Consider the following 15,208-nt stretch of genomic DNA (forward strand, 5'->3'; position numbering starts at 1 on the left):
TGCAATTGTGCTTTAACCCACTAACACTGTCTTGATCAAATGGTTTTTGCCAGTGTAAAATAGTGTGTGGCCACTCTGGAAACACAGTCTGTTAGTTCCTCAAAAATTGTTAAACATAGTAACCATCTGACTCCAGCATTCCAACAGAATTAAAAGTGTATGTTCATACAAAACTTAAAACACAAATGCTCCCAGCAACATTGTCACAATAGCCTGAAATGTAAACAACCTATAACTAGATGGTTTTAGCTGTTGGCTTGACACAACCTTGAATTACTTTGGAAGAGCGTCTTAATATGGAATTACCACCATCAGGTTGGCCTGTGAGCATACCTCGAAGGACTGTCTTGCCCAGTCCACTGTGAGCAGTACCATTCCCTTGGAAGGGGCCCTGAGCTATATAAGACAGAACAAAAAGCTACACAAGTAACATGGTTTATCTGCTCTTGACTGTGGATATGATACAACTAGTTGCTTTTTAGTTCCTGCTGCCTTGACTTCCCTGCTGTCATGGACTGCAACCTGGGATTGCAAGCCAATAAACCATTCCCTCCCCTGTGCTGATTTTTGCCAGAGTATTTTATCACAGCTACAAAAGTGAAAGTAGGACACAACCCAAATGCCCAACAATTAATGAATAAAGAAGGTATATAACAGAGTAGTATTTAGCAATAAAGAGCACGTGCTAATACATGATTTGACAGGAATGAGCCTGAAAAATACACTAAGTGAAAGAATCCAGGCACAAATTACTACATAGTATAGGATGGCAAATGTAAAATATCCAGAACGGACAAATCTAAAGAGACAGGAAGTAGATTAGTGGAGGCCTCTGGGGGATGATGAAATATTCTCAAATATTCTAAAATATACTCATGGTATGCAACTCTATGAGTATATTAAACATAGTAACACATTTAAAACTTAATGAGTTACGAATTTAAAATGCCGTTTTCTAGCTCAGATCCAACAGTCACTATGCTGGTTTGTTTGTTTGTCAGTTTGATATAAACTTAAGAGTCCTCTGGGAAGAGAGAAACTCAATTCAGAAAAAATTCTCCATCAGACTGACCTTTGGCAAGTCTGTGGGGCATTTTCCTGATTAATTGATGTAGGAGGACCCAGCTCACTAAGGGTAATGCCGTACCGGACAGTGGATCCTGGGTTGTTTTGGAAGCAGCCTGATAAACACAGTGTTGTGGAATATTATTTCAAGATGTGTTACATTTGTTTATGCTGTGGAACATCTGTCTAATGATGTAAAGATGTGCGGCTTTTGTTTATGCTGCATTTGTTCAACTCTGGGAAGCTGTGATTCGTTGCCTGTCTAAAACACCTGATGGTCTAATTGATGGACGGCCAATAGCAAGGCAGGAGAAAAGACAGATGAGGCTGACAGGCAGAGAGAATAGGAGAAATCTGGGAGGAAAAAAAAAAGGAAAAGCAAGAGAACAAGAGGAGGAAGATGTCAGGGACCAGCCACCTAGCCACATAGCCAATCACAGAGTAAAGCCCAGAGGCAAAAGGTAGATGGGATAATTTAAATTAAGAAGAAAAGCTGACAAGAAATAAGCCAAGCTAAGGCCGGGCATTTATTAATAAGAATAGGTCACTCTGTGTGTGCATTTATTTGGGAGCTAGGTGGTGGGCCCCCAAAAGAGTAAAAAAAAAAAAAAAAGCAGCCAACAACACACTATGGGGTTTAAATATAAACCCCATAGATAACATAAATGCTTATGTTTAGAGCTGAATTTTGACAAGAGACTTCTTACACATAAGTCATTATAATGAATTTATAATGTCTTCAAATAACACAGTTTATATCAGCACTTTTTGTTTTCTATCTTAAGGATGGGCCAGGCTGAAAGCAAACATAAGACAACCTAAAATCTAAAGACATATTTCTTAGTAAACCACCACTACTTTGAATTTTCTCTGTCACTATATTTCCCATTCAATAATCCTATAAATTAAACATGCCCCTTCTGACTTGCCTGGATCTGTGTAATATACTTTCAATCACATTCCTTATATATATCGAAGTTTTGCAAATAGTCTTACAACATTTCTGAATTTCCAATTCAGCATCTGGTTTTTACCTGCAGTTTCAGATGGATGTGAAATAATTCATCATATATTTGATTTATTTGATGTGGAAGTAAACTCTGCTTATTTGACACTTTGGATTTTGGATAAATGACTTGTTTCAGAGGTGAGTCAACAGAATCACTGCAGTGTTCAGTATGGAGTCTTGATGAAGCTATGTTAGTCGGCAGGGCGTCTGCAAAAGTTTTAAGTTTTCTCAGACAGAGCAATCTTCTGACACAACTGCTTTAAATAAAACTTACAGTATTGTTTAGAAGTCTTGAAAGAATGATATGGTAAAAATGATAAAATATAACATAAGATTTGAATAAAGTGTATAAATGAATTATTTGTACTTTATGCAAAGTTCCTGGTAAATCTGAAATTGTTTCAAACTTAACTGTAATGTGGATAAAAACACTTATGCATTAAGTATCCCAGGCCAAGATATGGAACATTACCTCACAAACTCTAATCATGTTTCCCTCTGTGCCCTAAAACCAAATTAACCACCAACTCAATTAATAGTGCCAATCACTGTCTTTACTTTTCAATTTCCTCTACCTATATCCTAAAAGTCCCTGTTTTGTCTATATTAGATTTTTCATGTCCTGTAGTTACACAATTTCTATAACTTCTTCCTTTAAATACTAACATGTTCTCTGAAATCTATCCATGCTGACTGCAGAATGATGGGCTTACATGTCTTTACTACCGTATCCTATTTTATAATTATATGGCAACATTCTCCCAGACAGGCATTTGAGGTGCTTTGGTTCTACAGACTTTACACATTCATGCACATGGTTCTGCCACACATCTTCAGTCATTTCTCTGTGATTATATATATTAAATATATATATCCTAAAAGCAAAATTTCTGGCTTTTAGGATCTATGTGTAGGTTCAACTTTACATTATTTTCTAAAGTGATTAAACAGTCTGAACAGTATGGGTAAGTTTTACTTGCTTCCTATCCCTGCCAGCATTGTATATACCAGAATGTTCTTTCTGTTATTAGAATATAAAATGCTCTCTTACAAAAGATAAACCCTTAGGCTGGAGCGATGGCTCAACTAAAAGCACTTGTTGCTTTTGCAGTGGACCCAGGTTCAGATGATTATAAACCACACTATCCATAATTCCAGGTCCAGGGGATCCAATACCCTCTTCTGACCTCCACAGGCACCAGACATACACATGGTGCACCTAATGCATACATGTAAAACATTCACACACAAAATTTTAGAAAGAAAAAAAGTAAACCCTTATATGTACTGCTTGTGAAATATGCAAACTAGTCCAGCCTCTAAGAATATCAGCTTATGCCTCTCAAAAGACTAAAACTGTATCTGCCATATGGCAGTCCTATCAGGTCTGGTGACAAAACTCTAAGTCAACGTACTTAGATACATGTGCATATATGTTCACTGCAGCACTATTGCCAAGATCCAAGTGGCAGAACCAACCTAATTATCCTTCAACAAAAGAGTAACTAAAGAAATGTGACACATCAAATACATGTGTGCCCGCTCACACAAACCTACACACATGGGATTATGTCATTTTTAGAAAAATGGATTCAACTGGATATTATCATAGTAAATTAATTGAGTCAGTCTCAAAGACAAATATGGCAAGTTTTCTCCTGTTTATATGTAATAGGTTTTATATAGATGCATCAACTCAGATCTAGAAGGATGGCTCAACAGTTTCGAGTTCTTGGTGCTTTTTCAAAGGACCAGAGTTTGGTTCCCTGCACCCATGTGGTATTCTGCTCACAACCACCTGTAACTTCATCTCTGACACACTCCTTTGGCCTCCGAAGGCACCTGTACACACATTTACATGTGCACACACATTTGCTCTTTAAAAAAAAAGACATAAGCCGGGCGGTGGTGGCGCACGCCTTTAATCCCAGCACTCAGGAGGCAGAGGCAGGCGGATCTTTGTGCGTTCGAGGCCAGGCTGGACCGATAGCCTCCGAAACAATACAGAGAAACCCTGTCTCGTAAAAAAAAAAAAAAAAAAAAAGACATAGAAGCCAGGCATAGTAGCAGGCATCTTAATCCCACACTTGAGAGGTAGAGGTAGGCAAATCTCTGTGGGTTCAAGGCCAACCTGGTGTACAGAAGTTTTAGGACAGCCTGGGCTACTTAAAGAGTCCCTGTCTCAAAACAAACAAACAAAATGACACATAAAGTCATGTATGTATTTGTACGACATGAAGGTAGAAGCAAAACCTTCTAGAGGCAAAAGGGACTAACAGGAAGTGAGAGGGGTGAAGAATATTACACAGTTCCTATGTAATAAAAGTATATTACATATTTCCTATGAAACCCAGAATCATAAAGAATATATGCCAATAAAAACTCACATATAATAAATGGAACTCGGTGGCCTTGGGACAAGCTTTAAAAGTCTTTCATTATAGTCCCCCATCTTGGACAGAGCATGAAACAGCTAAAATAAAAATCTAATTTACATTTGGGAGCTAAAGGCAGGAACTCTGTTAAGTTTGAGGTTAGCCTGGTCGACACAGCCAGGACTACTACACAGAGATAACCTATCTCAAAAACAAAAAAAAGCAACCAAACAAACAAAAACCCTAATTGTTTTCCAGGCAGGTGGCATAATACCCATAATCCCAGCAACTAACCGAGGCATCACAAATTCAAGGTCAACCTGAGCTACAGGATGAGAACATACCTGAAAAACAAAACAATGAAATGAATCAAAAAAACAAAACAAAAGTTTCATCACTGAGATAAGCAGAAAAATGAAAAACCCATCTAGGTATTATATGTTTTTTGTCAACCTTCAAGTACATTCAACTTTTAAGGACAAATTTCTCTCACATTTGCAGTAGAAAAACTGGTCACCTAATGGAAAACACAAGCCCAGGCTGACTCAAGCTACACTATCTTCAAATGCTGAGACCAGTGTAACAAAGGAGATGAGGAGGGCAAGGCAGGCAGAAACAATGCAGACAGCACATGTGCGATGCTTCAGAGGAGCAGCAGTAATGCTCCACACCCTGCAGCCAAAGGGGAACAGACACCACCTTTAGTGTCCATTGTCTTCTAAATCTATGGGATACATTCGGTTAGACAGAGAAAGACCGCTACTGAGCAGCAGGGAAGCCAGCAGGAGCGATCTACAGCACTTTTTCAAAGCACAGAGCTGGTCACACCCTCAGAAGCCATGAGGAAACATGAAAAGGAACTAAAGACATTGTAAAAGTTCAGTTAATCATGAACTTTTTTTGGATAGGCTTTGAGAATGGAAGAACACAACCAGAAAATGGTCTGTTTACTTCTCTTCTCCTTTAACTTGATAGCAAGCCCACCAAGCATCTTACGGTTTATAAAACTTCACAGCTCAGAAATATACAGATTCCTGAGGAGTTGTTACAACTATAAGGTAAGCATGATTTACTCTACATGGCAAATTCCTATTTATGAGTGTTTCTCTTACCTTTTTCTATTTCTCTGAAGGACTGCTTTGTTATTTTGGAGGCACCATCTCTATGATCATCTTCAGTTAGTTCTTTTTCTGTTTCCCATTTCTTTAAATTATTAAAGGAATCCAGTTCATCATCTAGGCTTTAATAATACATACATATCAGAAATCAGGAAATTCACTACAACAGCTGACAAAAAAAGAACTGCTTTTCAGGGAGTGATATCACAACAAATGAGGAAAATGTAAAAATTACATTTAAAAAGCTTTTATCATGTCTACAGTGTTCCGCCTGCATGTATGCTTGCAGGCCAGAAGAGGTTACCTGATCTCACTGTACATGGTTGTGAGCCACCATGTCATTGCTGAGAATTGAACTCAGGATCTCTGGAAGAGCAGCAAGTGCTCTTAACCTCTGAGCCATCTCTCTAGTTCATAAAAATCATTTTTAAATAAAAAGTGCATGTAAAACATACAAACTAAGTTAAAAATCCTGAAAATCCACAGCAAGTGTCTGTCAACCTTTTCTGCACATTGAACAGACCTAATTTAAAAGCTGTAGAATGCTCAGTGCCACCAAACTCTTCTAAACCCAGTAATTCAGACATGCCAGGCACTGCTACCTACAGTGTGGTGAAGATGATTAGCAGTTCATGTATAAACCAGAACCTCTGAGGTCACCTCTGTACAGCACTGCTCAAAAGGGACGTAATGTAAGTGACAGGAACTTTTGCTCATTCTTCTGGTAGATACTACAAACATTGAAAAGAGGCAAGACTTTCACACTGTTTTTCAGTTATCACGGTCCATATGAAATGTCACTTCACAGCAGAACGTAAGACACGGAGGTTGTTGTGGTTGTGTATAAAGTACTCCTAAGGGTGCCAGCGTCGATATCCCAAAATCCCTGAACGACTAGTTTCCAAGAGTGCTAGTTTCATGAACAGGTTAACCCACTAAAGGAGAAGTTGGGAAATGGGGCCTACATGGAAGAAACAGGACACTAAGAACAAAGATGTATTGTCCTGGTCCCTTTTCATCACTGTCCGCATCCCAGCTGCCATCAAGTGTGCAGCTCTGCTCTAGCACGCCTTCCACCGTGACACTCTGCATCACCACAGGCCTGGAAATATGGCAGTCAGCGATCATGGATTACAAGTCTGAAACCAGGAGCCAAAATAGGCCCTCTTCTTTTGTTTATGAACACTGACTAACAGAAGAGGGTTTTTTACATTATCTTGACCAACCTATGTCTTTGAAATTTCTGGGTGTATTTTGTATTTATAGCACAGCTCTTTTCAGACAAGCCCTTTTCAAGTGCTAAACAGCTGTTTGTGACCTGTATCTACTGGTAAGACAGCGTACTTATAGACTAGACTATGATTAAGGATTGGGAAAAAAGGCCAATGGTATAAAAATCTTCACAGTCTAAAACCTTCAGGTTATAATTTGGAATGATACCCAGATCTACATAAACGGTGGCACTGGAAGAAAGTACAGAAGTTTAAGGGGGGACTAGGAGCAGAGGCACAGGGATAGTAGGAGCTAGGAAGGAGGGTCAACCAGACTAATAAGGATGAAAAAAGCATAAGGAAAGCTAATACGTGGTAAAGTAATTAAAAAATAAAATAGTTTCAGAATACAGAGATGGCTCAGCTGTTAAGAAAACTTAATACTCTTGCAGAGGACCAAGGTTCAGTTCCCAGCACCCACAGGTTATGGCTTACAAGTCATCCACAACTCCACTCCCAGGAGATCTAACACCCTCTTCTGACCTCCATGGGCACCAGTCACACATGAGGTACGCACAGATAAGATGCAAGGAAAACACTCATACACACAAAATGAGTAAATCTAAAAAGGTGGGCATGGTGGTACACACTTCGAATCCTAGCACTCAAGAAGCAGAGGCAGGAGGATCTCTGTGAATTTGATGTCAGTCTAGTACACATATCCAGTTCCTGCATAGCCAGGGCTACACAGTAAAACCCTGTCACACTATAAAAGAAGAACAAATAAATAGGGGTTGGAGAAATGGTCAGTGGTTAGGACTGCTCTTCCAGAGAATTCAGGTTTGATTCCCAGAACTGGCACGGCACCTAACAACGATTTGTAATTTCAGTATCAGGGATATGGTATCCTCTTCTGGTCATCTCAGACAATGCACACATGTTTTGCACAGACATAGTTCAGTGGTTCTCAACCTTACTGATTTTGCAACACTTTAATACAATTCTTCATGTTGTTGTGACCCCCAACCATAAAATTATTTTCATTACTACTTCATAACTATAATTTTGCTACTGTTATGAATCGTAATGTAAATACCTATGCTTTCTGACGATAATAGGTGACCCCTGTGACTCCCTTACAACGGTCTCAACCCACAGGTTGAGAACCACTGGCTTAGCAGTTAAGAGCACCCACATGGTTCCATAACCCCAGTTATGGGACCCAACAAGCATGCACATGATACACAAACACTCATGCATGTAAAACATTCATATGCATAAAGTAAAATACCTATTTTAAAGAAATTTTAAGGGGGGACTGGAGAGATGACACAACAGTTAAGAGAGTTAAGGGCACTTGTTGCTCTTGCAGAGGACCTGGGTTCAGTTCCCAGATCCATATTGTGGCTCACAACATCTGTAATTCCAATTCCAGGAAACCTGATGACCTATTCTGATCTCCGGCGGGACCAGACATACACACAGTACATACACTTTCATGCAGGCAAAACAGTCATACACATAAAATAGAATGAGTAAATCTTTTTAACATTAATTTTTAACTACTTAATAAGTTACAGCAGGAAGGATGGATCAGTGGGCAGAGGCACTTGCTGCCAAGTTTGACAACCTGAGTTTGATACCTGAGACCCAAACAGTAGAAGGACAGAACTAACTCCTACAAATTGGGCTCTGGCCTCAGCATGTGCCTTGGCACATGCCCACACCATCTCCCACCCAGACACTAGATAAATAAATAAAATAAATGTAATAAAGACTAAATAGGGGTGGAGTGATGGGCTTAGTGGCTAAGAGAACTGGCTGCTCTTGCAGAGGATCTGGACTCAGTTCCTGGTACTACACTGATTCACAGCTGTCTGTAGCTCCAATTTCCAGGTGAGACATCCTCTCCTGGAATCCTCAGGGAGTCAGGCACACAAGTGGGCAAAGTCCACACACACATAAAATAGTAAATTAGGATCTTCAGCTACTCATCAGGGTCAAGATTGCTTTTACTTACACACACACACACACACACACACACACACACACACACACACACACACTCTACCTCTTTTCTACTGCAGTTTCTTGAGTTGCTAACAGAACAGTAACAGTATCTGTTCTGAATGCCTTACCAGTTCACATTTAAGTGTTTGAAGGAACTGCAGAAAGGTGTTATGGGATGCTTCCTTTCATCAGAGTAACGTCTTAATGAAGAACCGCCTTTATCTCCAGCGCAGTAGGTATCCAAATCTTCTGTCAATAGAGAAAGTTACACAATGACATCAGATACTAATGATCTCATTCTGGCCTCCTAACAGTAAGATACCAAAATCATTTATCTGTCTCTCTAATGAGTTTAGAGAATACACACTGAATTTCATATTGACATTGTGCCTTCCTGATTACACAATGCTTTTCCATTTTTATTTGACCCGGTGATGACTCTTTAAAGTAAGAATAGGTGTCTCTGAGTCTATTACACATGTTAGAACCCTAAAGACCAGAGGGTTGATGTGATCAGAATACAGCCCTCATCCCTCCTAATATGGTCCTCAAGCATTTGTCTTTAACATCTGTAAGCCTATATGTAAACCCAGTGAAAATGAAAATACTCATTTCAGATAAAAACAAAATAGATGACTGTCTTAAGTTAGTTATAGTTTCTATTGCTGCAAAGAGACACCACGACCATATCAACTCCAATAAAGGAAAACATTTAATTGGGGTAGCTTACAGTTTCAGAGGTTTAGTCTATTATCATCATGAGGGGACATGATGTCATGCAGGTAGTCATGGGTGCTGGAGAGGTAGCTGAGAGTTCTACACCTGGATCCACAGGAAGAGACAATAAGCCACTAGGCCTGCCTCGAGCTTCTGAGATCTCAAAGCCCACCCCCTAGCAACCAACACACTTCCTCCAGTAAGGCCACACCACCTAATAGTGCCACTCCCTATGGGGACCATTTTAGTCAAACCACCTCAATTACTGACTCGGTTAGTTAGTATAATCCACCACAGCAAGTGTCCATACATTATTTACATTTCAAAACAGCTGGTCCTTGTGGTACACACCATAATTACAGCACCGGGGCAGGAAGATTAACAGGAAGTTAGAGGATAGCCGGGGTCTCCCTGTTTGCTTCAGCAGTCAATTTGACACAGCATAGTTATCTGAGAGACACACTTGGAGGACGGTCTTCATCACATTAGACTGTGGGCATTTTCTTCATTGTTAATTGATGTACCTGCCAGCCCTAGGCAGGGAATCCTGGGCTACAACAGAAGCTAGCTGAACAGAAACTAGGAAGCTAGGGAGCAGGACTCTTCCAAAGTCTCTACCTCAGTTCTGGCCTCCAGGGTCCTGCTTGAGTTCCTGGCCTGGCTTCCTTAGAAGCTGATGGACTGTAAGCTGAGGTAAATCAAGTCCTCCCCAAGTTGCTTTTGTTATCACAGCAACACCAAGTAAACTAGGACTCTAGGCGACATAACAAACCCATTTCAATGTTTTAGGCTGACTAAATTTCAAGATGTAAGAAGCTTAGAAAAATGTTTCATTTGAGGCATTTATTCTTATCCTCTTTAAGGTTCTTGAACATCCTAAAAACTGCTATCTTTAAGTCTTCTTCTCATGCTGCAGCGAAATTGTATCTCAAGGCCTACTACAATAGAGACACTGGCTTCTGAAGCAGGCAGAGTGTCTTGGCTGTTGATGTGTTTTTGTGCTGGGATCTAGGTAGGCATCTAGAGTTTTGATGTTTGGGGTATTTCTTTGTGTAGATACATGGTCTTGTCTTTGCTGGGTGGGTATTTCAGTATTTCAACAGTCTTTGCTGTTGTCCACTCTGGATCCTAGGCAAGTATAGTACAGAGTGATTCTGGAGTTTGGGGGAGACACAAACGAATGAGGATGAGCTAGAAGGGAAGACTGAGAGGGTCAGGGGCAAAGATCTGAGGGACCCTGGATCCACACCACGAGATGGAGTCCCCAGGGAATGGAGGGTAAGGCTGAGGGTTAGAAGGGAGATCTACTAATAACCTGGACCAGTACTGTGGGATAATCTTTCTGCACACTGTGAAGATGGTGCCTTTGCCAAGGTGCCTTCTGTTTGGTTTAATAAGGAGCTGAATGCCCAACAGCCAGGTACAGGGAGACCTTCCAGGCACAGAAAGGACTCCGGGAAGAAGAGAGGCAGAGAAGCCAGCCAGACACAGAAAGGGACGGAGGTAAAAGTCACATGGTAGAATGTAAACTAATAAAAATGTGGGCTAACTTAAGTTATAAGAGCTAGTTAGGAAGAAGTCTAACCTATAAGCTGAGCTTTACTAACTAGTAAGTAGTCTCTGTATCGTTATCTGGTGGCTGGCTGGCAGGGCAGATAGAGGCTTGTTATTAATAGCACCAAGAGGCAGAGTCCCCAAGGAATAAAGGTAGGCTGCAAGATGGGGCTCCTGCAACAGTGGCTGTAGTATGACCCCACTGTTCATTCTATAAAGGGCACATGTTTTAATCAACTCTCCCCTAAATTTTTAATCTAGAAGTTTTAAAGAAAGAAATGTATCAGGGAGCAAAAACAATTTCTCTACAACCCTTATAATTTGATAGTTAGGAGAGACACTGGTAATCACAAACAAGCTAGCAAGAGAAAAATCAAGCAAGTGTTTTAAAGCACTCAGTACACAACACACAGGAGAAGTCTCAATAAAGGCTACTCAAATCATAGCTTAGACTTTGGGTGTGAATGGAATCTTCAACAAAGATTAGCTTTTATTATTATTTTTGTTTGTTTATTTTATTGGTTTGATTTTCTAAGACAGGGTCTCTCAGTATAGCCCTGGCTGTCCTGGAACTCACTATGTGGACCAGGCTGGCCTCAAACTCAGAGATTCTCCTGCCTCTGCTTCCTGATTGTTGGGAATAAAGGTGTACGCTACCAGCATCTAGCCAAGATTAGGTTTTTAAAGAACTGAGAAGGCACTGGCCAGCATGTCTCAGGGATCTGCCTGTCTACGCCTTCCTAGCAACCAGGTTACAGGAACACATTGCCAAATCTGGCTTCCACGTGTGCTGGAGATCTGAACTTAGGCCCTTCTCTTCTGAAGCAAGTGCTTTACCAACTGAGCCATCTCCTCCACCCTCATGGAGCTGTCCTGACTCTGCTTCTTCTTAATTATAGTTTATATCAAAGGGGCATGTTTGAGGGTGTGGCATTCTAGCTTTCTTCATATAACGAAGAAACAAGTGCAGAAGATTTACAGGTAAATGACAGGTGACAATTCTGTTACAAAAAGAAGATTCTCAATGAAGAAAAAATATTTCCAAAAGATATTTATAAAGTATAGACCACAAAGTAAAAGCTATATAGACACTGGCAAGAAAAGCTGAAAATCGCTGGTGCTGCTTACATTCTCTGAAAGCCTGCCGTGAACTCGAGATGAGAAGCACTCTCCGTCACTGCATGCTGAGTTGTTTAGACTCAGGGGAAACACAAATGCCCTCAAAGGATGCACAGGGTCACCATGAGTGACTACAAACTGCACTTTTTTTTTTCGAAGACAGGGTTTCTCTGTATTGCTTTGGAGCCTGTCCTGGAACTTGCTCTGTAGACCCAGCCAGCTTTGAACTCACAGCGATTCACCTGCCTGTGCCTCCCAAATGCTGGGACTAAAATCATGCACCACTACTGCCCAGTACAAACTACATTTTTGTTTATTTGTTTGTTTGTTTTGAGACAGGGTTTCTCTGTGGCTTTGGAGGTTGTCCTGGAACTAGCTCTTGTAGACCAGGCTGATCTGCAACTCACAGAGATCCACCTACCTCTGCCTCCCCACTACTGGGATTAAAGGCATCCACCAACGCCATGCTAAACAAACTGCACTTTTATTACCAGATAACCTTCTAATTTCTAGCCTAAATCAATTTTTTTAAAGCCTGCTGATTTCTAAGGCTTTTAACCTTTCCTCATTGGTTTTGTTAGTAGTGGAAATAATCCCTTTTCTTCTATCACTTTCTTAAGATCCCGGATATCTGTCGTTAGTTCTTTTTGACTATTATTTCAGCAAACAACTCTAACTGGTTATCTTTTTTGTTTTGAATGATCTCATTCTGTCTGTAGACCTAATTTTGACATTTCAGAAACATTAACCATTCTTCCTTTATATTTATTTATTTATTTGCTTGCTTTGGAGCCTGTCCTGGAACTTGCTCTGTACACCAGGCTGGCCTTGAGCTCACAGAGATCCGCCTGCCTCTGCCTCCCGAGTGCTGGGATTAAAGGCATGTGCCACCAACAGCCGGCTTCATTCTTTAATTTCACCTATAACTTTTCTGAAAGTGCTGTATTGGAATCCTTGTAGACAGGGTGTTTCACTGAGAGTATTTTTTTTAGTCCTTAGACCCAGCTCCTACATATATATATATATATATTTTTTTTTTTTGGTTTTTACGAGACAGGGTTTCTCTGTATTGTTTCGGAGGCTATCGGTCCAGCCTGGCCTCGAACGCACAAAGATCCGCCTGCCTCTGCCTCCTGAGTGCTGGGATTAAAGGCGTGCGCCACCACCGCCCGGCTCCAGCTCCTACATATTGATGAAATTAAAGACACTACTGATGCTATACTTACCAAAGTTTAATGATTATTACATTTAACTAATAAGTATAGCACTGAAGTATTAACAAATTAATAGATTAGTGGTTAATACTTATTTCCATAAAAAAGTTTCAGTTTAGCTGGGTGGTGGTGGCACACAATTTTAGTCCCAGTACTCAGGAGGCAGAGGCAGGCAGATCTCTGTGAGTTTGAGGCCAGCCCGGTCTACAAAGCTACACAAAGAAACTTCATCTCGGAAAAACAAACAAACAAAAAACAAAACAAAACAAAACAAAAAAAGCCAAAAAGTTTCAGCTTATCAAAAAACATTACAACCCCCAGGATAATTATGTTTTCCACATATATTTATGTATTCCACTTGATAAATTTTTCCTTTAGTTTCTACCCTAGTAACTCTACCTACCTAAAACTACCAACTAGTCTTCTTCACCCAATACAGTCTGCTCAATTTTTAACATTTTCAAAAGCAAACATATTAGCATGGAACATAGCTGGCTTAGTGATCAAACACTTGCTCAACCTTGATCAAGGGTCTGGTTTTAACTCCCAGTAGCACAGGATTAAAAAGGAAGGAGCACATACTATAAATTACACACACACACACCCCAAAAACTCTCATTAAATTTAACATTTTGTTTGTTTTTTTCTTTATTTTAGAAACATCATATTTTACATATCAATCCCAGTTCCTGCTCCCTCCCATGCCCCCCATAAATTTATTTAAAGGGATCTCACACATTCATCCCTAAATTCAATTATTATGCATTTATCAAAAAATTAAATAAAAAATAAGCAATACTAATCGTACAGCTAAATCATTACAAAAATCTCTTTCAAATTAAATTTGTTAAAATACTCAAATATACAAAATATTCTATTGACTTACCTGGGGAGGTTAGAATTCTTCTTTTATATTTATTCTGATCAAAATTTGAAAGCTCATGCTAGGAGGATAAAAAAGACATACTTAAACACTAAGAAATATTCCCTTACAATATTTTCCATAGATTATACTGTTAATTACAATGGTTAGCATGGAAAAACCTAGGGGCCGCACCCTAACCAACATTAGCATCACTGATTAGGCAAGCAAACATCATGTACCTGTTGGTTCACCAGAGCAGCCCATGCACCACTCAGGTCATATTCCTGCCAAAAATACAAAACCAGAATCAAATCAAACCAGAATCCATCAAACTCAAACTGAGAGAGATTCTATACACAACAGTCTTCTACCTGGTGAAAGCATTAATGTTGTAGGAAACTAAGTTGTAAAGGCAACAGAGACAACCAGATGCAATGTTCAGACCTAGGTGGCATCTGCATCAGGAAAAACTTTCTACAAAAGGTCTTAATTGTGGTAATTAGTGGAACCTGAGTATGAACTAGACATTGTCCTGTATTATTGTGGCCATACTGGATATCCTGAAAAACATCAATGAAGCCTTAAAATTCTGAGAACGTGCTTCAGAGGAAAACCAACCCAGAGGAGTACGTGTTGCAATCTGAATTAAGGTTATGTGAGGACAGAATGGATTTGTGACACGGGCATGGGAACACTGAGATACACTGACGGGGTTTTGAGAAGATAGCCAATGTGGGAGGGAACTAAGGAATGCCTGAGACCTTTCTCAACTCTGGAGAATAGAATACATAATGTTCCCGTACCTCAGATGTTGTGCTTCATAAAACCTTGAGTTTGCTAGGCTGTGTGTGAAGCAGGCTTCTCAGCTGAACTGTAAACTCCCAACTGTTACCAAAAGAGATGTGATGATTTAAAAAAGAAAAAAATAATAATAAACCTTGTGGAAACTGC

General features: G+C 39.9%; 1 protein-coding gene across 4 annotated transcripts in view; it reads right to left on the minus strand.

Moving 5' to 3' along the window:
• The window catches only part of Ccdc138 (coiled-coil domain containing 138), a 52,216-nt gene that overhangs the window by 36,456 nt on the left and 552 nt on the right, over positions 1-15,208 (minus strand). For 3 of the 4 annotated variants that reach the window (XM_040732388.1, XM_040732389.1, XM_040732386.1), the window contains exons 2-6: positions 14,497-14,541; positions 14,279-14,336; positions 8,917-9,037; positions 5,562-5,689; positions 2,100-2,281 (exon numbers count right to left, since the gene is read on the minus strand). In XM_040732388.1, coding sequence (XP_040588322.1) covers positions 2,100-2,281; positions 5,562-5,689; positions 8,917-9,037; positions 14,279-14,336; positions 14,497-14,541 — 534 coding nt within the window. The remainder of the gene's footprint in view (positions 1-2,099; positions 2,282-5,561; positions 5,690-8,916; positions 9,038-14,278; positions 14,337-14,496; positions 14,542-15,208) is intronic. The other variant, XM_040732387.1, reaches the window with a different exon arrangement.

Source organism: Mesocricetus auratus, unplaced genomic scaffold, assembly GCF_017639785.1.
Source record: "Mesocricetus auratus isolate SY011 unplaced genomic scaffold, BCM_Maur_2.0 Super-Scaffold_100027, whole genome shotgun sequence".
Lineage (NCBI taxonomy): Eukaryota > Metazoa > Chordata > Mammalia > Rodentia > Cricetidae > Mesocricetus > Mesocricetus auratus.